General features: G+C 38.8%; 1 protein-coding gene across 1 annotated transcript in view; it reads left to right on the top strand.

Moving 5' to 3' along the window:
• Window positions 1-20,938, top strand: part of LOC121358534 (WD repeat containing planar cell polarity effector) — a 146,851-nt gene that overhangs the window by 75,675 nt on the left and 50,238 nt on the right. The window contains exons 11-13 of the mRNA XM_041476774.1: window positions 926-1,535; window positions 5,625-5,813; window positions 8,285-8,408. Of these exons, the coding sequence (XP_041332708.1) occupies window positions 926-1,535; window positions 5,625-5,813; window positions 8,285-8,408 (923 nt within the window). The remainder of the gene's footprint in view (window positions 1-925; window positions 1,536-5,624; window positions 5,814-8,284; window positions 8,409-20,938) is intronic.

Consider the following 20,938-nt stretch of genomic DNA (forward strand, 5'->3'; position numbering starts at 1 on the left):
TCTTTATTTCTGCATGAACAAACACCAGCAAGTTTCTCACTGGCTTCCACTACTCTCACTCTTGTAGAACCACAGGTTTTCTGTCTATTTTTTATGAAATAGCTTTTCATAAGCTCATCTGTAACTCATTTACAGCTGTTGTTTCTCTCACGGTTTCCCTGCTCAAATCCTGTACAGCACCTCTCGTTCAAACCTGTTTATCATTAGTACATGAACCTTCGCTGGTCTCCTCTGCTGCTTCCACCTCTTAAGGGTACTTCCCATGTTTCCACACTGCGGATTCTTGCTCTTTGCTAGCTGCTGTCTTTTTATCACATTCTATCTTTGTGTTCTTCCTCCCATTCGTTTAACTTTCAAGTACCCTGTAATGGTCCCTGCTTTTCTGCTATCACAAATTCATTATTTCTGCATCTAAAACTGTATGGCACCCAAGAACATCTACCACCTACTCATCTGGCAATGTATAGTAGGTGCTGTTTTAACATGCCATTGTTTCTACCACTAAAGATTAATATTTTCTGTTACCATGGCCCAAAGCAAATGATCAAAAATCCTCTATGCTTGATGCTAAGAGTAATTTACTATAGATTTTTCCCAGAATTTTGGGATTTTTACCCCAGGCCACTTGTGAATAATTAGTTATTCTTTTACATCAGTCCTTTCTTGTCTTATCACTGACCATTCCCTCTTTTATCTTCAGTTCTGCTAAACTGTTAATAAGACAAACAAATATGGTTCAAACTCTACTGCAGAGGTTTTTTTTAATGAAATGAATTGATCTTTTAAATGTTAAAAGAGTATATTTCAGAGCTCCATTTCAAGAATGCCTACTTGTGACTGCCCACAGGAAAGCGCATTCGCAGCAGTCAATTTTTAAGAGTAAATCGCTACAAATGAGTACCAAAAGGCTTTGGATTTTTGCCAGGTGCTGAGTTACGTCCGCACGGAGTGGGAGCCCCTGGATGCCAGGTTCAGCTCTGTCCAGCCCCAGCAGGTGCTGACTGTGGAGCGCTCGGTGTCCGCAGCCAAGGAGCCCATGGCCGACAGCTGCGTCTACAAGTGTGTCAGGAACCGAATCCAGTGCGCCGCCGTCACCAGGGTCCCCCTGCGAGCCAGAGCCATCAGCTGCTGCAGGGATGTGACAGAAGACAAACTGGTGCTGGGCTGTGAAGACTCCTCAGTAGTTCTGTACGAAGCCTACAGCCAAGTGACTCTGTTGGCCCAGGCAGAGCTGCTCCCTGCTGAAATAACCTACCACCCTTCTGGAGCCCTGCTGGTGGTTGGCAGCTCTCAAGGGGAGCTGCAGCTTTTTGACACGGCACTGTCCCCAATTAAAATTCAGCTCTTGGCACAGGAATATTCACCTGAGGGAACTCTGCAATTCAGTAAACACTGTGATGTGTCCACCAGCCTCATCCAGATCCAGTGGGCTGCTCCTCCAGTTGCATTTCCCAGTCCTGACAGCATGGATATTCATGATCTTTTGTTGGTTAGATTTGATAAAGGACCCTTGGGAGTGCTTCACTTTAAACTTGGTAAGTTACTAAGCACATCTGTTGAACCTTGAGCTGTCAAAGAAATATCTGTATCCCACAAGGTTGGGAACACCCTAATTTTAGGTATATGAGACCATAGCCTTAAAAGCAAATTGCTCCAAAGATATCTGAAGATACCAAGGAGTTCTTTATGTTTCACAATGACTTTATACCTTTTCCTGTTCATAGAACAAGACCCTGACCTGCTGTCTGATCAGCATCCCATAATGTTCTTCACTACTTTAATAAAGCATAACAAATTTTCCTTTGGAAAATTAATTTAATCTGTAGTATATAATCTTAAGAATTGTATTCATTCTGTAGTAATAACCCTAACAAGTTAAAATAAGCTATATTTAATAATAGAAGAGTAATGCTATTTTCTTTACCAAATTTTTTTTTTTTTTTTTTGCATGTGTGATGTATATTGTCCAATATTCTGTTCTTCCTGGCTTCGGTATATGAAGTTGCACCTTTTTTTTTCCTTTGAAGACTTTCCACAGAAGAAGAATGATTTTCATAACCTTCAGAGAAGTTTTTTCTCTCAATTAATTTGCAAGGAGTTGTGAATAAAAGAAGTAATAATGCTAATTTTAAAATTTATATAGCACTTCTCTTTTTAGGTGTGAAGAGACTTTAAAAGAGTAAAACCACAACTAACTTCCTTTTACAAACAGAAAAACAAGAAGCAGTAAAGAAAAGCTAAAGGGCTTTCCAAGAGTTACACAGTGGCTGAACTAAGAATAAAACCCCTGCAGTGGCTCATCAGTGAGAACTGTATTCATTTCATTCAAGTCAGGCAAGTTACAGTGGTGCAAGCCCATTGTGTGAGCTAAAAAAACAATCATGCTTAGACCCTCTGACTCCCAAGCCAGTGTTTCAGCAGGGCAGACAGCCATCCTGGAAAACTTCAGCATTTTGCCCATTGTCTGTCCAAGAAAACAGGATTACTTCTGTAGATTAAAAACTGTATTTTTAATGATTCTTTTGTATAAAGCTATTGAGATTAGGAAGAAGCCTTTTTTATAAAAAAACCAAACCCACACAAATTGCCAAAAGACTCAAAATAACAACCTGGGTTGTTATTTTTAAAATCTATTTAATTTCTTTACTTAATGAGATACACATGTACTTTTGTGGGCAAAAAACTGTCTAAAATTACCAGAGACCTAAAAATTTGAAAGACTGAATTAAAAAATTTTAACCAAGTGTGCCACTGCAAAAAGTTAAATTAATGTAATAGGATGTTAGTAACAAAAAGATGTTGGATTGGCTTATAGTTGTGTAGTTTTAAAAGAGCTGATCCAGATTATTGCTGTTATCCATAAAAACTATTTAAAAACCTGCTTACAGGTTATCATTCATTTTGAGATAATTAGCTGCATTAAGTTCAATGACAGGTTTAATAGTTACAGTGTACCCCAGAACACTAATTATAACAGCTATTTGATGATTTTGTGCATGTTGGCCATTTAAAAGAAAAACCCTCTAAATTATCTCTGTCCTGATTTGGTGGGATGGAGTTGAGCAGGAGGCATTCTACCCACCTCTACCTTGCTTTTCTTGAGTCCTCCCTGGTGAGGTTTTCTCACCAGCTTTCCAGAATGCACAGCTTTCCCCTTGCTATCTTTAGCACATTTATGTTCTTACCAAGGCAAGCAGGCTCTCAGTACAGGGATTTAGAGGCCTTTCCTGCTAATTGCCAGCTTGTAAATTTAATTGGACTGTCTCCCTGGGCACTGTTCCTAAATCAATTAGGCAGTGAGTTGGCTGTCACCTCTTTTTCCCAAGCAGGTTGCCTGGAAGCGCACCACCCAGGAGAAGTCAAGCATCCAAATGGGAAGATGTTGACCTCTACAGCTGAAAGTTATCACATTTTAAAATTCATTCTGTATAATTACTGTAAAATCTCTTCTACGAAGAAGGCAAAGCTCTCTCCCTTCTTCCCTTTCTCCCTCTTTGTAGTCCACCATGCAAAAATATGCTGCTCTCTATTTCATCCTGGTGTTCAGCTTTACACTTCATCTCCGCAGTTTGCCACACTGCCAAGGGAACACTGTGTTGATTAGTAAGTCCCTCTTCACAGTCTCAGTTTTTAGGTTTCTGCTATTTAAGAAATAATGCAGAATTAATTAATTAATTAATTAAATGCAATAATAAATTATAACAAAAAAATTAGGGGCTCATGACAGCAAGACCCAGACAGGCATTCAGGACTGAAATAAAATCCATGAGTAACACATGGCTTGGAATTGTTTCCCACAGAAGTCAGTTAAGAAACTATGTCAGTGAGAATAGGCAAATATGTTTTTAACTTCCAGCTACATTATGGTTTTGGACAAGTTCTGTGAATCTCCATTATGCTGTCTATCCAGATTTATTTCAGGAAAAAGTCATATTAAACATACCCTCAAACACTAATGGCAAATATTTTTGATGTCTAATGCCAAACTCATTTCCAAAAGCGGCTTCTTTTTATTGATGTCAACCCAGATCTTGGATAATGCCAAACATGGTGCTGGTGCCAGTGGTTCAGCATTGCTGGCCTCTAAAGGCATTTTAAATATAGTATTGTATTTAATTAACATGAAAATAAGTATTTTCATCTTCGCTGAGAGGTTAATGTGGAGATTGCCCAGCTGCTGTAATGCTTTAAAAACACTAAACGTTTAGGAAGAATAAAGTCTGCCATAACTATTAGATATTAACAAGTTAAACATGGCTGTTACCCAGCATAATGTCCATAGGCTTTAATATATGCAAATATAAGGTGAAATACAATGGAAAACCTTTCTTTAATGAAGCTAAAAAAATTAAGTACTTCTCTGTTAGTAAATGTGAATATACATATATACATAGGTTTTCCCCAAAAACATCACTTCTGTATATGCAAGTTCTCTGCAGTTTAATTTTCCTCAAGCTGTATTCAGATGTTTTTCTCCCGTTTTTTCCCCTCACTTCTTATTTCACATCACAAACAGTATTCACAACAGTTATGAAAGTTTTGTGAGGTATGTTTTATACATAACAGGTCTGCTCTTCTCTGTTACCAGGCCTTGTTTACCTCAGCCAGTCCTATGGTTTTAATACCAGTATTGAAATTCAGCTTGTTCCCTTTCTCATCAGAAACAACAACATCAGAATATAAATAGAGAAAATGTTAAATTAAAAAAAAAAAAACAACCAACCTAAAAATTATGTTTTTATTTAAAGATAGAGAAACAGTAAATTTATTGTGGTCTCTTTCTAATATTTGGATGAGTGCTGATAAAGAGTACTCCATCAGAGCGATCCAAAGTGAGCAGGAGTTGCTAAAATTCTGTATGTGGCCAATGTCACATGATCATTTGTTTAGTCAGAGACAATAAATAACATTACTTCCTGCAGCTTCTTATCAGCTTTTCTGTTTGGAAGCTGAGATCCACAAGTCAAGAAACATCTGTGTGGCAAGCTTGTTCTTGGTTTCCTGTGCAGTTTTAATTCAAAGGTCTGTAGTATCAAGATGATGATAACTTCCATGGTATCCCCTCAGAAAAAGTGCTCCACTTAGAGAATATTGCCAGGCTGGAAGGATGTTCCAGAGCAGTTGCAATATGGAGAGTAATTGAGTAAGAGGTTGCTTTGAGGTTGGAGCTGCTCTACGCTTTTATGCAAAGATACATCTGTGTGAGACAAATGCTGGGGTTTAGTGTTGTCCAGCACTATTTCCCTACAGGAAGGAGACGCTGTGAAAGTTGATTTATTACCTACCTTGCAATAGTGATAAACTCCAAATAAAGTTATTCCATCTTGTTTAAGCCAAATTTCATTATGTAATGTTGTCACCAGTGACTTTTGGCTACATTCATTCAACATCCATGTGTGAAGTTCATTGATGATTTTTGTCTGCTGACCGGCACCCTCAGGCTAAGTATGCCAAGATAGTAAGGTGCTATCTTTTATTTAAAATTTAATACTGAAACCCATCAGCCTAATTTTAAATTATGGCAATTATTTTTAACTGTGCTGAAAAGGAGTCAGCTACTGGTTTACATACTCTGTATAAAAGTATGAACCCATTATCTCTGGTTGTAATATTTCTTGTTAAAGGTGTACTCACAAGAGGACAACTGGGCCTTGAGGAAATCATCCACCAGTACATTCGTAACGATGAGATACAGGAGGCAATTAATGTCCTGAGCACCATGAACTGGAACACCATGGGTCAGCGGTGCTTTATCTGCCTGAGTGCCATTTGCAACCACCTCCTTAAACAAAAGCTTACACCAGCTAGAGAAGGTAAGAGACTTTATATTTCTAATGGATTTCTGTGGTGTCTTGGTAATTCATGTGTGGATTATGACTGTTTTTATTGACTGTATAAAGAAGACCATAATGAGACTCCACACAGACAGCCAGATTATGGTGCCTCATAATCACATGTCATTGTAGACAAGTAATTTCAATAAAATCTGGACCAATGTACATTGACTACATTTTAGTTTGTATCAATAGTGACACTAAAATAATGCACATTGTAATATATATATATATGCTATAGGCATTACTTAATATACATAGCACTAGCATTATATTTTGTAACTTCATTCCATTCTATAAATTTAGCTTATGTTACAGAAGAAGGTTAGTTAATACAGGATTGAAATATTTGTGTTATATTCAGGTTGAGACAGCACCAGGTTAAGGAGAGATGTTTTCCTGAAGTGGGGACAAGAGATTTTGGTATGTTTTTTAAGGTGCTTTCAAAGGGTCATTCTTTCATTACAAGATGCAAAGGCCTTGAATACACTATCCTCTGCTGCCTCCTTTAGGATTAAAGCATTTGTCCTTACTGTAATCCAGCCCCCTGCAGTAGTAGCTGGGGTCCCTCAGAAGAAATTATGAATTTTAAGTTTAGCCCTGTCTCTGCTAAAGCCTGGTGTGGTGCCTTCCTCCTGATTTGCTGTCTATCTTGAAACTCAGTAGACTTCAAGATTTGAAGTGCCTTGATTTAGTGAAGGTGTTATCCTCCAGTCTAGCAGGCAGACAGCTGGAGACCAGGCATCTTTTGTGGGAAGAGAGAATACTTAGGATTCTGGTGTGTTTGATGATAGAAAAACTCCAAGGTGTCCTACATTGCTGCCAAACCATCAGCATTTTGTGGGATCTGGTTTAAAAAATCTCTGTGTCGCAAACACAACATATAAACTCTAAATAAAACATGCTTTGAAAAGGGCCTGTGAAAAGGGCTGGCTATGATACTCTTCTAAAAATATGTACATTATAAACAGATATCTGTGTGTTTCCCCCATGCAGCTGCCTAACACTGTTCACAGAAGAAGGAATTTTATTCCATCCAGGAGTTATTCTATTTAAATCTAACAAATTTTGCATGGTAATTTGTTTTCTTTTTTATTAACAAAACCCAGTGGGACCTTTTATTTATAGTGATGGGGCAGTTATCTTTGAGATCTTTATCCTGCCTTCAACATCAAGCTGGGCTATTTAATGAATGTATAACTGTGCCAGTAGTCACTCATATTCCATGTCAGTTGAAATATTTCAGAAGTTCAAAACATGCTGTCAAGAAAACAGCAATGGCAAGGGAGTTTGGCTTGTTTTTCTATTTTAATCTAAATTGACTGCTGCTTTGAAAGAAAATACCTTTAAAGTTCGACTTATCTTACGATCTAGATTAGAGATAACACAAAACTAATTTTCTAACAGTTTGTCTGGGTAACTAACACAGTGCTATTAGGACATTTAGTGCTATCAAGCCTAATAAAATCAAATGTAACTATGCTTGGAAGTAAAGAGTAATTGTCACTATATACAGAAATGCCTAATTCAAACAAACATTAATAATGGCAAATCAATGAGATTCTGTCTGCCTAATGAGACAACAGGTTATATTTTGCTTGTAGAGCAACATAAATATACAGCAAATACTTAAATTCTCCCTTTTTTGCCTGTAAGGCCTTGTATTACATTGTTAACTCTGAAGCAGAAGTCAAAGAGTATAAGTATTATTGATCATTTAATTTCCTTTCAGCTAAGCGTGTGGAACACATAAGTACTCTTCTATTGTTTATAATTTTGTATTAAAAATGTGTAGAAAAATGCCTAAGAGCTTGAGCTGTGGAGTACAGCAGTCAGAAAATATTTAAAGAAGAGAGAACTTGTAACAAAAGGACTTTATTTTATTGATTACAAGAGAGGTTATCCTGTTTCCCACCACTACATGCTGTCAAACCCTTAGGGTTTCTAGACCCTTTTATTTAAAATTTTTAAAGAACTGTGGGCCGAAGGAGGTTCCTTAGACCTCAAGGCCTTCACAAAGAGGGTTCTGTTACCTGCTGACCTAACACAATAATCCCTGAAAAACTGAACTCCCTTGTTGTTTGCCTAAGAGGACAAAGACGATTTGAGCTAATTGAGAGTTGATCTCTACTGGACAATCTTGTTCACACTGTATTAGTCTCATGAGTCACTTTTAGTTGTAGGCTGCTGGTGAGAACTTGATGTGTTATAGACTTCTTTATCCTTTTGATAGCTTTTGTTGCTCAAAGTCATTGTCAGCTGTGCCTCCAAGCCAAAGTTTATATGCACAATTCTGTTTGTACAATCTGTCATATTTTAATTTCATCTGTCCTTCAACAACATCACATTTCATCACTGTTTGAGGAATTTGACTGACTGCAAACATGAGCAACCTGTTGTAATTGAAACTAATTCACTTGTTTCATTGCTGCTGTGTTTGAATTCCACAGCACAGCTTGAGGCAAGCCTTGGAACCTTTTATGCTCCAACAAGGCCTCTCTTGGATAGAACTGTGCTGGAGTACAGGGACCCCATCAGCAGATATGCAAGAAGGTTCTTCCACCACCTGCTCAGGTGAGTGACAGTTTCAGCTTCTATCAACTTAAAATTAATTGCATATTTCAATAACTACCTACTTTAATGTGGTTAACGTTTTCTAAGAGGACCACCCCTGAAAAAAATGCATTCATTGTTAATGTTTGTTTAACTTGCACTTTGTTCCTTTCAAATAGAGTAATGCGGATAAAGTGCTATTCAGAGCTCTTCTGTCATCAATACACTTAAAATGAATCACCCTTTCCCATTTAGCTTGATAGAAAAAAGATACCATGCTTCTGAGAGATTAATATTCACCAACTGCTTGCAGATTAGTTATAGAAAGAACTTAGAAGCTTGGAGAAAACACTGAGTTTAGAAAGATTCTAGAATACAAAAGCATGCTGCATGGTCCAAGACATTTTTGTCTTTGCAACACTGAAATATGAACGTTTTGTTAGTCTCACTTTTAAAATTCTCATATGTAAATTCAGGTTCCAGTGATTTTCAATGCCATTAAAATAAGAGGAGAAAATACAGTGTTGAATTTGTCTGTAAATTGTATAGAATCATAAAATGGTTTGGGTTGGAAGGGACCATAAAGATCATCTTTTTATAACCCAGCCACCACGGGCGGGGACACCTTCCACTAGATCAGGTTGTTCCCAGCCCCATCCAACCTGGCTTTGAACATTTCCAGAGACAGGGCATTCACAACTTCTCTGGGCAACCTGTGCCATTCACCACCCTCACAGTAAAGAATTTCTTCCATATATCCAACCTAAATTTCCCCTCTTTCACTTTGTAGTCATTACTCCTTGTCCTTCTACTGCAGTTCCTGACAGAGTTCCCTCTCTGGCTTCCATGTGGGCTCCTTCAGATACTGGCAGGTTGCTATGGGGTCTTCACACAACCTTCCCTTCTCCAGACTGAGCAGCCCCAACTTCCTTGCCTTGTCTTCACAGGGAAGCTGCTCTGATATTAGACGAGAAATAATAACAAATTCAGCAAGAATTTATAGTACATTGCTTTACTGCTGTACTTTTTTCAACCCATTATAAATTTTGATATGAAGCAGTTCAACCTGTTCACAAATACAGCTGTGATATTCCCTTTGGGAATTATCCAGTGGATAAAAATAAGGTGAAATTACCTTCTTAATGATACAATGTTTGTAACATCTTGTTGAGAAGGAGTGTAGATGGACACAGTGCAAAGACTGACAATGCACCCTTTTGCAGTGATTCATCCAGATTGTATTTACACTGTCAGCATGGGCAAAGGAAATTACTTTGATAGCACAGAATGTGCTTTTTTTCAAATCTAGAAGACAAATATTCTGTATCGTCTTCTACATTTTGAGGCTGAAGAGGATCATCTTTCTGGTGAACAGGTCCATTCCAGTGGGGAAATTATTCCTTGTAGAAGAATGATCCAATATTTGCATAATATGCACCAATCCTTCACTGGAGTTTTCTTAACACACATGGCCACAACAGTGGGTACAAACTCTGTTATTGCCTTTCTCCTAGAAACCAGCAGGGAAGATGCTGTTGTGACAGTGGCCAACTTGTTGTGGCCGTGGGCCAGTTGCCTGCAGAGGACAGATGCAGGAAAAATGCCTCAGAGATTGCTGAGAGGTGTAACTCTAGTGCTCTTACATCTGCAAGAGAAAGGTGTGTTCCCTCTGACTCAGGATTTGCTTCCAAATGCTAGCAGGCATGCAGAGGCATGGGGCCCTGGCTGAGCTGCCAGCCCTTGAGGCTGCAGCTGAAACACTGACTCAATCCTCCTAAAACAAGAACCTTCAGTGGCAGAGCACTGCCTGGACAGCGTGGGGCACAGCAGGAGGTGTGCACGAGAGTCTCCTGATGTCTTTTACCTCCCACTGTAAAGCAGCCCTTGAACAATCTACAGTTGTGGCAGGTTTTGGAACAAATGTGTTATTTTGCTGTTTTCCTATTTTCAAAGGGATTTTGTATTCAACCAAATCAAAGTGATAGGATCATGTGATTGCTGCAGAACAGATGGTAATGCTTAAAGCTTATCTCAGAAGACATAACCTAAGTACAAAATTAAATGTTCAAATATGGGAGATTTATCTGATAGACAGCAAGGAAATGATGTTCAGAGATGATCATTATTGCATTAAAGTGGCTGTGCCTTAATTGGTGTTTATTTCCTTTTAGATGTTTTCTTAAGTGACTAGAATGATTTAAATGTAGGCTAAGCAGAGAGAACTACAGATTTGTGGGGAATGGTAAACCATGGTTCTGGGTGAGTGAATGCCATCCAGGCATGATGCAATGTCTAGGAGGATCATAGGGAGGCACAGTGCCCACTAATTCAGACACATGAAAGTTGCAGCTGCTGCTATTACATCTGGCTGTGATAGACTAGCAAGGCAAGGCACTCCTGCCAGCCTGATTTACAGCTGTGGGTTCAGAGCAGGAGAAAAGTGAGAAGGGAATTATGCTCCTGCCTTCTCAGGTCACCATGTTATGCCCATGAGGACACTGAAAATGGGGAGTCCCAAGACACTACTTGTCTGTCAGGGAAAGCAAGGTCAGGTGACATGGAGGGAATACAGAGGTGCTGTTCACCACTGCAGGGAGAAAATTTGTGTGGCCAAAGCTCAACTGGAGGTGAAGCTGCCCACAGCTGTGGGAGACCATACAAACGGGGGGGGTTTTTTTGTTTTTTTTTAATGCATTGTCCTAGAGGGTAGAAAAAATACAGACTGGGGAATGAGAGGCTGGAGAGCAGTGCCGTGGAAAGGGACCTGGGGATCCTGGTTGATGGAAAGCAGTCCCCTGGCAGACAGAAGGTCACTTGGTTCGTTCAGCCTGGAAAAGAGGAAACCAAGGGAAGGCCTCATTGTGGTCAACATTCTCATGAGGGAAAGTGGAGAGGCAGGCACTGATCTCTTCACTCTGGTGACCAGTGACAGGACCTGAGGAAAAGGCCTGAAGCTGTGCTGGGAGAGGGTTAGGTTGAATATTAGGAAAAGTTTTTCACCCAGAGGGTGCTTTTAAATTGGAACAGGGCTCCCCAGGCAGTGGTCACAGCACCAAGCCTGACAGAGCTCAAGGAGTGTTTGGAGGCACAGGGTGTGATTCTTGGAGCTGACCTGTGCAGGGCCAGGAGCTGGACTTTCATGATCCTTGTGGGTCCCTTCCAACTCAGGATATTAGATGTTTCTATGATTCTATTATTTGATTTATTCACTTTTTTACCCTTTTTCATTTAGCATTGAATACTTGCAGGCTAGTTACAAAACAGCTAGAGTATCTCTTCAGAGTGATTTTTTTTCATCACAACGGATGTGTCTGTATGACCAAACCAGAAGACTTGGATGCAGAAGCCCTGTAAACTGAGATTGTAAACTTGATGCAGCATTAGGGGGCATTTGTTACTCTCTTGTGAGTGTGAGGAGACTAAATCAAAATGATCGTTTTGTACCCTAGTGCAGCAAATGGAGGAAGCATAGTGCTTTCTAAATTATATGCAGTGAAATTGTGGCTCATATTCAAAAAGCATTTCTTGGCATGGAGTAGGGCCTTCTGCAGTTCATTTGGGCTTCATAAAGAGCAAGCAGCAGCTTCACAGAAGTTAAACCTGGAAGACAAGGAACTAAGGAGAAGAGCTCAGAGGTTTGGTAGGAAGTCAGAGAAGTGGGGTTAGGAGCATGAGTAAAAGCCAAGGTGCTGGGGACAAAGGTCTGAAGGCAGGTGTGGGAATGTACAGTGTCCTGCAAGAAGGGCAGAATAGCAGCACAGAGCCAAATGGGAGAAGACAGCTTAGGATGTGTGTGGTGGGCTGTGGAGGAGAGCAGACACATCAGGGATGGACAGGGAAGGGCGGAGTCTTTCATACAAGATTAAAACATTAAAATGCTTAAATATTTCAAGATCTAAATCTGAAAAATGTTCATATAAACAAAAGGTTTCACCCCGCTCTCCAGCTTTCCTTTGAATACCCCACCAATCTGCCTTAAGCCTTTTTAGAAGGACCAGCTCACGGGAGAGAAATATTAATTCATTCTACATGCTGAGACAGTCTTTGACCTGCCTACTGAGTCTGCCAAAAAAGTTCCATTTATTGTTGTACTTTTAAAGCTGTGAGTGTCTGTATTTACTAGAATTGAGAAATACAGTTACCTTTTCAGAAGGGTTATCCTCACCAAGTAAAAATCATGTGCCAGTGATTTTACTCTTTACTGTAGGCCAAAAGGTTGTATGTTCAGTTGAAAATAACTGGGGACATCCATTTTCACATTTTCAGGGAGATTATAGTCTATCTATTTTTCTACCATCAATGAGGTCAATTTCTAGAAAATGCTGAATGCAGTGATGGGAGATTCCCTCTTTAGGCATGAGGGCACTTTAGAAAGAAGATGCTTCATCCAAGCTGAGATGGGCAAAGGAACACTGACAGCACAATTGAAGCAGATTGCAATTAGAAGGAAGGAAAATTATTTGCAATATATTGGATTCAGCCATGTTGTTTGTATCCATCATTATAAAAGCTAAGTTCTTAAATTTGCAAACCACACATCATCTTCAGCTTCCACTAAAATAGAAGCTTAGAGCTTTGCAGGCCCTGAATGTAAAATATGGAATACCTCCAAAAACAAGCATTCAGTATACAAAATTAAAATTAAAGGACTCTTAATTATATGCCAGGGATCCATTACAACAGTATTTATGGAATGAATAATTATTTTCCCTCTAAATCCTTATCTATAATTAAAAAATCCAGGAACTGAATTACAAGTACAGAAATGTATCTTAGGTGTTCCTTGCCACTTCAGTAGCACTCTGGTATTTCATTATGATGTCACTGCTTATAATAATATAATGCATTATATCATTATGTAAAATGTTGAGCAGAGGTGGATTTATTGGGAAGCCTTGGGGAGCTGTAACCTCCCTTTTTGCCCCCACCCTTTTGCTAGGTGTATTTGTGTAAGCGGCTGCAGCACCTCCTGCCTCTGTCTCATAGCCTCATGTAGCCGCATAGGGAGCACGGAATGGGACGGAACCATTTTGCACTCGTTAACTGCGGCATCGCTGACTCATGGCTTAGCTTCACTCTGATCAAGCATTTGTAAATTGTACTTGTCATATTTTCTAATGCATGAAATTATCTTGTTTGTTTGACACGGACACACTGGCACAAGCACACGCCTGCTCTGTTCTGTTCCATTTTTTGAAAACAGGACTAGAAAGTAAAGTTTGAAATGCAGCACAGGAGTTGAAGAATTAAGATGCAGCCACAGTTCTGTGGTTCTGCTGTGCCCTTTCCTCCTTTGTAATTTTGTTTTTGTGTTTGTGAATACCCAGTCTAAGGATTGTTTTTATTTTTCTTTTTTTTTTTTCCTGCATGGAAAAATACTAAGATTCAAAACCACTTGCACCTTTCAATCTGGTAATTTCATTAAGAGAATGTAATTTGGTTTTTTCCCCCTATAGTAAAAATATGTTTAACTACAAAGCAAAGCTTTGTTGTAAATAACAACATAGTGCTTTTTCACCTTTCAAGAGGAAAGTGCAACTCTGATCATATTCACTGCTAGAATTTTGGATGGATTAATGAAAGATTCTCCTTTGTATGAATCCAAAAATGAGAACCTCCACCATGTTTTTACTTTTGCTATTTTCACTCCTTCACAAATCTCAGAAGTGTTTTACTCTTCACAGTGTTCCATGTAAGATGCTACTGGGTAAATGCAAAAAATTATCATCATATTGGGCAGAACACTCATCAAGTGTTATCACTTTGCACACAGGACTTGATAGGCCTCCTTTGTAAATAAACATTCTTAAAGAAGATGAGAAGGTAAGTGGTCATTAGCATCAGGGGAGACCTGCTTCCAGCCACCACTGATCTTTATGAATCACTTCACTATTCAAGAGTTCTGAAGTGCCCTTCTATACTACAAGACATGATGCCTGGACACAGACAGTTATCACTTAAGTCCAAGACAGCCTTTGAAAAGCTAAAGTAAAGCTCTTTTGCCCTGCAGGTACATCACTAATGCAGTACTAACTACCCTTTGGTAAGCAGGTTCCCGTATCACTACACTGCAATCTCCAAAGTAGATATTCGCTGTGAGTATTTCCATCCTAAATAGGACCCTAAATCAAAGGTGAAAAAAATGCCTCAGCTCTATAGGAATAGTTCTCCATCCCATCTGCTGCCAACTGTATGGAACTGAGAGACAGAGTGAGCAAAGAGCTTTTATGATCCTTTTTAAGAGCACCCTAGAAGTAGAATCTATAATTATATTGGTACATAGTGTGTCACAAAATATGTATAAACATTAATGATGACATGGTTGAGGACTAAGAATGTCTTTTATATTCATAAGGTAACCTATTAGGCATTAAATTATGCCTTCAGATAAAATGATCATTGATGGCAGTCAGGTTCTCTATGGTGGCCACATGAACAGAATTCATCTCTATAGGAATAAGTTCAGTAGTAGCATTTTCACTAAAGTAGCACCTTCTGGAGAGGACTTTGAAGAGTCATTTTTTGTCATCTTTTGAAAAACGATCAAAACCAAAGGTTTTCATATTAACACAGCACTGATAAATGAGAATTTATATTGCTGTGATGGAGCTACACATGAAAAGATTCCCCTGGTCATGCTTCTTGACCTGTTTTAGAAACAAGAAATAAAGGCACCTATTTAATGGAACTATGATATTTTTGCAGTTAAAGAGGTTAAAGATCTCATAAAAAGTTTAGACTGTCTTTGCTTCAGTCCTATGTTGTTATGATTTCTTTTCTTAAACCAGCTCCAACACAGTTTTCAATTTCAGTCAGATACTTTGATGCTACTAGGATTTAATTCTCTGGCAATGATTACAATGTAAGAAATAATGAGCAAAATATTGGAGTGGGGGGACAATGAATTACATGACATAACTGCTTTAGAACAAAATGCCATGAAGATAAACCATGAGAAATTGCTGTTGGAGATTTGGGCAAGATTTGCTGCTCAACTTAATGGGAGAGACATTGCTTGGAGGATAGGAAGAATGGCCCCTTAGACACACTTAGAGCAGTCCCAGAGCTGCTATAATCTGGAGCCACTTTGCACAGCCAGCAGCAGATGCAATTTGGTGGCCCGGAGTGCTAGAAGTCATCCAGTTCTCTGCTATGTCCCCACCCATGGGGCTGCACTAGAAAAAAGGAACATGAAATAGCGACACTGGACTGATACTGTTTGTGCCAAATCTATTCCCACTTGCTGGTTAATCTGACTTTGATATTGCTACTTTCAGAAGCTGAGCCCACACTGAGACCACTGTTGTGTTGTGTAACTGATAATCTCGTAAGGTGGCTTTTTCCTGCTGTACCAGCTGTGCAATTTCCCTGAAATCTTGAGGCATACACTGACTGCAGAAACAATGCAAATGCATCATATTCTTGGACAAACCCCTCAAAAATTTGTTCTTAGCAACATATCTCTATCCTTGAGCAGCTGTTGTAATCCTTCCCAGGTCATCAGTTTCTCCCTCTCCATCAACTCCACCTAGTCACTAATACCATCTTTTTTTACAGTGAAAACCTCAAAAATCTCTAATTTGAGGTCCTAATCAAGAACTGAAATTAAGATTTATTTTTCTCTTTAAAGTTTTTCCCAATCAATTCGTGTCTCATCTCTCTACCAAGACACTTTTTCTCCATCTTCAAAGTCTTCCTGAGCCCCACCATTACACTTCCCTTTACTGTATGTGGACCGTCTGGCAATATTCTGTTGTGAGCTCAGCTCATCAGATCAGAGTTTTCTCTCACTCCCTCAGAGTTTTTTCTGACTTTTCTCCCATTTCCATCCAGTGCCCTGCAGGAAGAGCTAACTGAATAGTCAGGCAGCCCTAGGCTGTCTTCAAATGCAGATCTGCCTTTTATGGTTCTTCAGAACCCAAGAGCCTGTGAAGGAAAGAACACCAAGAGGAAAATTTAGAAAAAAAGTCAGCAATAGTCATTTGTCCAATAAATGGATGTAGTGTCTTGGGGGGTGCACCTCTGATGCCTTAATAATGTAGAATTTATGTGTCCTACATGCTCATCTGGGCTTCCTCTGTAGTTAGGATAAAAGACATGGGCACCCAAAGGATGAGTAATCCCACTGAAGGGAGATATCTCAGATAAGCGTGAAGAGTCAAACGTCAGTACCTATCCCTATCAATTAACTACAAAAGGAGCCTACCTAATTAGCTTAAATTAGCCATGTAAAGGTAAGCTGTTTGAAGATAAATGGAATGATTTGCACTGTAAATGTCTAGCTCCTGTATCACATTATTACCGGCCAGTTAACAGAAAGATCTTAGATGCTCAGATAGTTTCTGTAATAGAATGAGAGAGGCACATAGATTTAAAAAAATATATCAAGAAAGTTTTACAAAAAGATAAAAAAAGCAGACAGGCATGTAGATCTCTTAAAAAATCTCCTTTTGACCAGTTGGCCAAGATAGGAGAGAATGGGGATGTTTCTTGGTTTGCACAAGTACATGTTGAAGTATCAACTAGAGATAGATAAATATGACCAGCACTAGGTAAAATTAATTCAGAATTTCTAAAGGTAGTAAAGGATAAAACATCTGAAATAGTGTGGTGTGTAACTTCACATTTAGAATGACCTTAGCACCTAAGGACAAAACCAGGGAAAATATTAAGTTAGATCTGGAGAGACCTTGGAGAACTATGCCCTGTAAGTCCAGCGTCTGTACCAGTGAAATTAGTAGAAACTATGTTTTAAAAATGTGTGAACATACAGACAAATAACATATTGGGGGAGAGTCGGCAGGATTTCTGTAAAGGCAAGTCACATCTCAAAACTCAAATTCTTTGATGTCAGCAATCATGTGAGTAATGGCTATCCAGCTGCTACTGATGAAAGTTTGACCATTGAAGACCTTTTTGGAAGGTCTGTCACCAATATGTCTTCAAGAAACTAAGCTGCCACAGGATTAGAGGAAAGCTTCCTTTTCATAGATAAGTAATTAATTAAAAGGTAAGAAATAGAGTAAGAGTAAATGGTTAGTTGTCATGGAAGTCACCAATGGAAATTATAAGTATAGCAGATCTGTTCTTGTAAGTAACCTGGCAAAGGAGCAGACAGTGAGCTGCCAGCATTTGCTAGTGCCACTAAATTATTAACACTAGTAAAGATAGGACCTGCTGTGAAGAGCAGAAAAAGGGCTTCACAGGATACAATGACATAGTGTCAAAATTGAAGGTAAAATTAAAGGTAAATAAATTCAAAGTGAAGCACTTTGTACACAGTGGTGTGTGACTCCAAACTTCATGTGTAACCTGCAATCTGAGCTCAACATTATTCTGGAAGAAGATTTTGGTCCTGTAGCTCTACAGCTATAAAATAGTTCAGTGCTCAGCTGAAGTACAAAAAGCACATTGCAAACTAGGAATTCTTAGAAAGAGCTAAACAAGAAAACAGTGAACTTCAGTACACCTGAATTTTGTGCGTAGTTTTGGAGTCCCACAATCTGTAAAAAGATATAGTAGAACTCAAAAAGCTTTAGGAAGGGCAGCCAGGATGATTAAAGGCATGAAACAGCTTTAGTGAAAGGAATGGTTAAATAGACTAGAACTCCTTGACCTAAAGAGGAGCAGCAGAGATAGAGATCTATTAAATTGTGAGTGTTAGGGAGAAAGAGCACAGTAAATGACTGCTCACTGCTTCTTCTAATACAAAAAATAGAGGTCATCAAGCAAAGCTAACACGTGGCCATTTCAAAATATAGTGATTCTTCACATAACATATAATTAAAATATGAACCTCCTTACCACAGGATGTTGTGGATGATAAAATTGTATGTGAGTTCAAAGGCAAGGTTCAGAGAAGAGGAATTCACTGAGGAACACCAGCCTGGAAACCACCTCTGGCTCAGCAAATCCCTGAACCGCAAATTGTTGGAGACTGGGAGACTACTTAGGGAAGTATCACCATATGCTTGCCCTGTTCTAATATTCTCTCCCAGCTAATGGCAAGGGATTAGGTCAGGAGTGCCTTCAGTCTCTTCAGCAAAAGGCTGTTTCTGTGTTTTATGTTCTGGACATGATGCTGTGCAGAAAAAGCACATCAGACTCAATAATTTTCCATTTGCTCCCTCAAAAATGTGCAGAAATTCATACAAAGTTCCAGACAATATCTTGTCTGTCTCTTCCGTGGCTGTATTTTCTGCAATGGAGCTGTTATGTGTGGGAATTGTATGAGCATTACACTGCATTATTTTATTATAAAGAAATAATTTGGTAATTAACAAACATGGATGGAAAAGGTAAATGTACTCTAATGGACCCATAATTCAGCAAGTGATTAAAATTTTGGCCCTGCACCATGATTCTGTGAGTAGATATTTATCTTTAGGCAGCCAGCTTTAGAAAATACTGAGCTAATATGTTTTCTCCGAGAAGACTTAGCACTAAAAAAGCACATCTTATCCAATGTCAGGCATGAGGGAGAATTGGCCCTGTACCTCATAGAAAGCCAAGAAGGAAAAGGGCCTGTTCATCCTAACTTTAATACCAAATTTCCATCTGCTGCAGCTCAAAATTGCAGAGATATCACACGTACACAATAGGGATTATTATAAAGGCAGCAACTCATCCTTAACCACAGCAATGATACTGGGCCTCTGTTATATAGCTGTCTTTAGTGTGTAGACATGCTGATATGTTTGCTCAATAAAATCCAGCTTTCAAGACATACTGTTAAGTTTACATGATCACCAGAGTGAGAGGGATAAAGCTGGAAAAGAAGAAAAGCAGAAGCGAATTAATGCAATAAAGGCTAGGATTTAACAGACAGGGTTGAGTAAAATAAATGTGAAACAACAGGTGTCACTGACTTTTATCAGCATTTTTAATTAACACCTGTTTTTAGCCCAGAGTACTTTGGAAGAGTATGTTGGAGTGTGTCTGTATTTAAAGATAAAGATACGCTGTTGAGAAGTTACTAAGTAGTGAGAGGTTGGAGGAATGAAGAGGTTTGGGGGTGGGGGAAGCCTCTGTTTGCTGGGTGGGTGTTGCTTGCAGCTTAGAGAAACCTGAAGGAAAGCCATGATGATAAAATTGCAAGGTAGGGAAATACTGCTATGGCAACAAAATATATGTTCTCTTGAGGGAAAATGAGTATGAAAAAGGAAATAAGGAGTGTAGGAAATTGAAAGGAAGTACAGATTACAAGACAGGATCTAGTTTTAAAAGACACAAATTGTAATAGTTTCAATTTATGTGATAATATTTTATGATAGTAATCAATTTATGTTATCCAGACTTTTATGGCACCTGCTCTGGAAAATTTTGGAACACTTGTCAGATGTGAAAGAATTCTCATTCACAGTAGGAAGGGGATGCAGTCATACTTTTCAGTGACCCATCCTACAAGAACCCAAGCCGACGTGAATGACCAGCATCACATGGGAAGCGTATGGCATAAATGTTCATAGAATCAGGATCTTCAAACAAATGTTTCTTCAGTGTAGGTATGAGGCAGTTCCAGAGTGTTACAGTAGTGCTGGTTTGTAATTAATTTGAGCAAAGTTCAACAAATAAATGACATATCTTTCTTTACACCTAGACCCACTGCTTTTTCTAGAATGTTTCATACATCTAAACTATTTCTTGCTAAGTGTGTATTTTAAAGGTTTAAATGATCCCTTATTATTAAACTACTTCATTCAAAAATTAACTTGGTTCACTTGAAAAACTGACTCAAAATTCTGTCCTGAGAAGAAGTGTGTAAGGCAGTCACCTGAACTATTTGACTCAAAAAAACATATTGGTTTCCAAGAACAGAATATCATTCTAGAAGATAGGAATCACATACAAAGATTATTAACTTTTTTTATGGTTGGTTTGGGAACGACCTCAAGATTCACAACCAGTTAAAGCCCTCAAGGGCTTTCTCTGGCCAGAGAGTCATTCTGTCTGGCTCCCCTTATTAGCTTTCTCTTTCTTCCTATTTTTTTTAATTTGGTTTGCTTGTTTGCTTTCTTGCTTCAAACCAAATCTTTGATGTGAAGGGCATTCAGTTCTACGCCCAGCAATCTATAAATTTATGGGTGGACTTCCTTTAGGTCAGAGATATGTAACTTTAAAGTGACTGAAATTTTGAGTGCCTTGAGATACTTGTATTTTTGTATTTGTATACTGTATTTTCTCATGGTTATTCACTGACTTACCTGAGACCTATTTGTGTATGACCTTTGAAAGGTTCCATAAGGGATTTCTTTTTAAAGAAGTCACTCAGGCCACAAATCCAGCACTTCACTTAACATGCCCATATTTAGGGCCCATGGAAAATTATAGGTCATAAACTCATGCATTAATGCTTTGCTAAATCTGGGCCTGAAGGGATGTATAGATTATGCCTGGACAACCTTTAGAGCTCCTACATCTAAAATACAATTTAGGATACAATTTAGGAGATTATCCCCTTGACTCACACACACATAGACCCAGTGGCTGTTTCTCCATTAGCCTTTGGTGTGCTCTGCAGCACTTTCTCTTCGTTGGTATCTTAGAAGGTA

Source organism: Pyrgilauda ruficollis, unplaced genomic scaffold, assembly GCF_017590135.1.
Source record: "Pyrgilauda ruficollis isolate IOZ18807 unplaced genomic scaffold, ASM1759013v1 scaffold4, whole genome shotgun sequence".
NCBI lineage: Eukaryota > Metazoa > Chordata > Aves > Passeriformes > Passeridae > Pyrgilauda > Pyrgilauda ruficollis.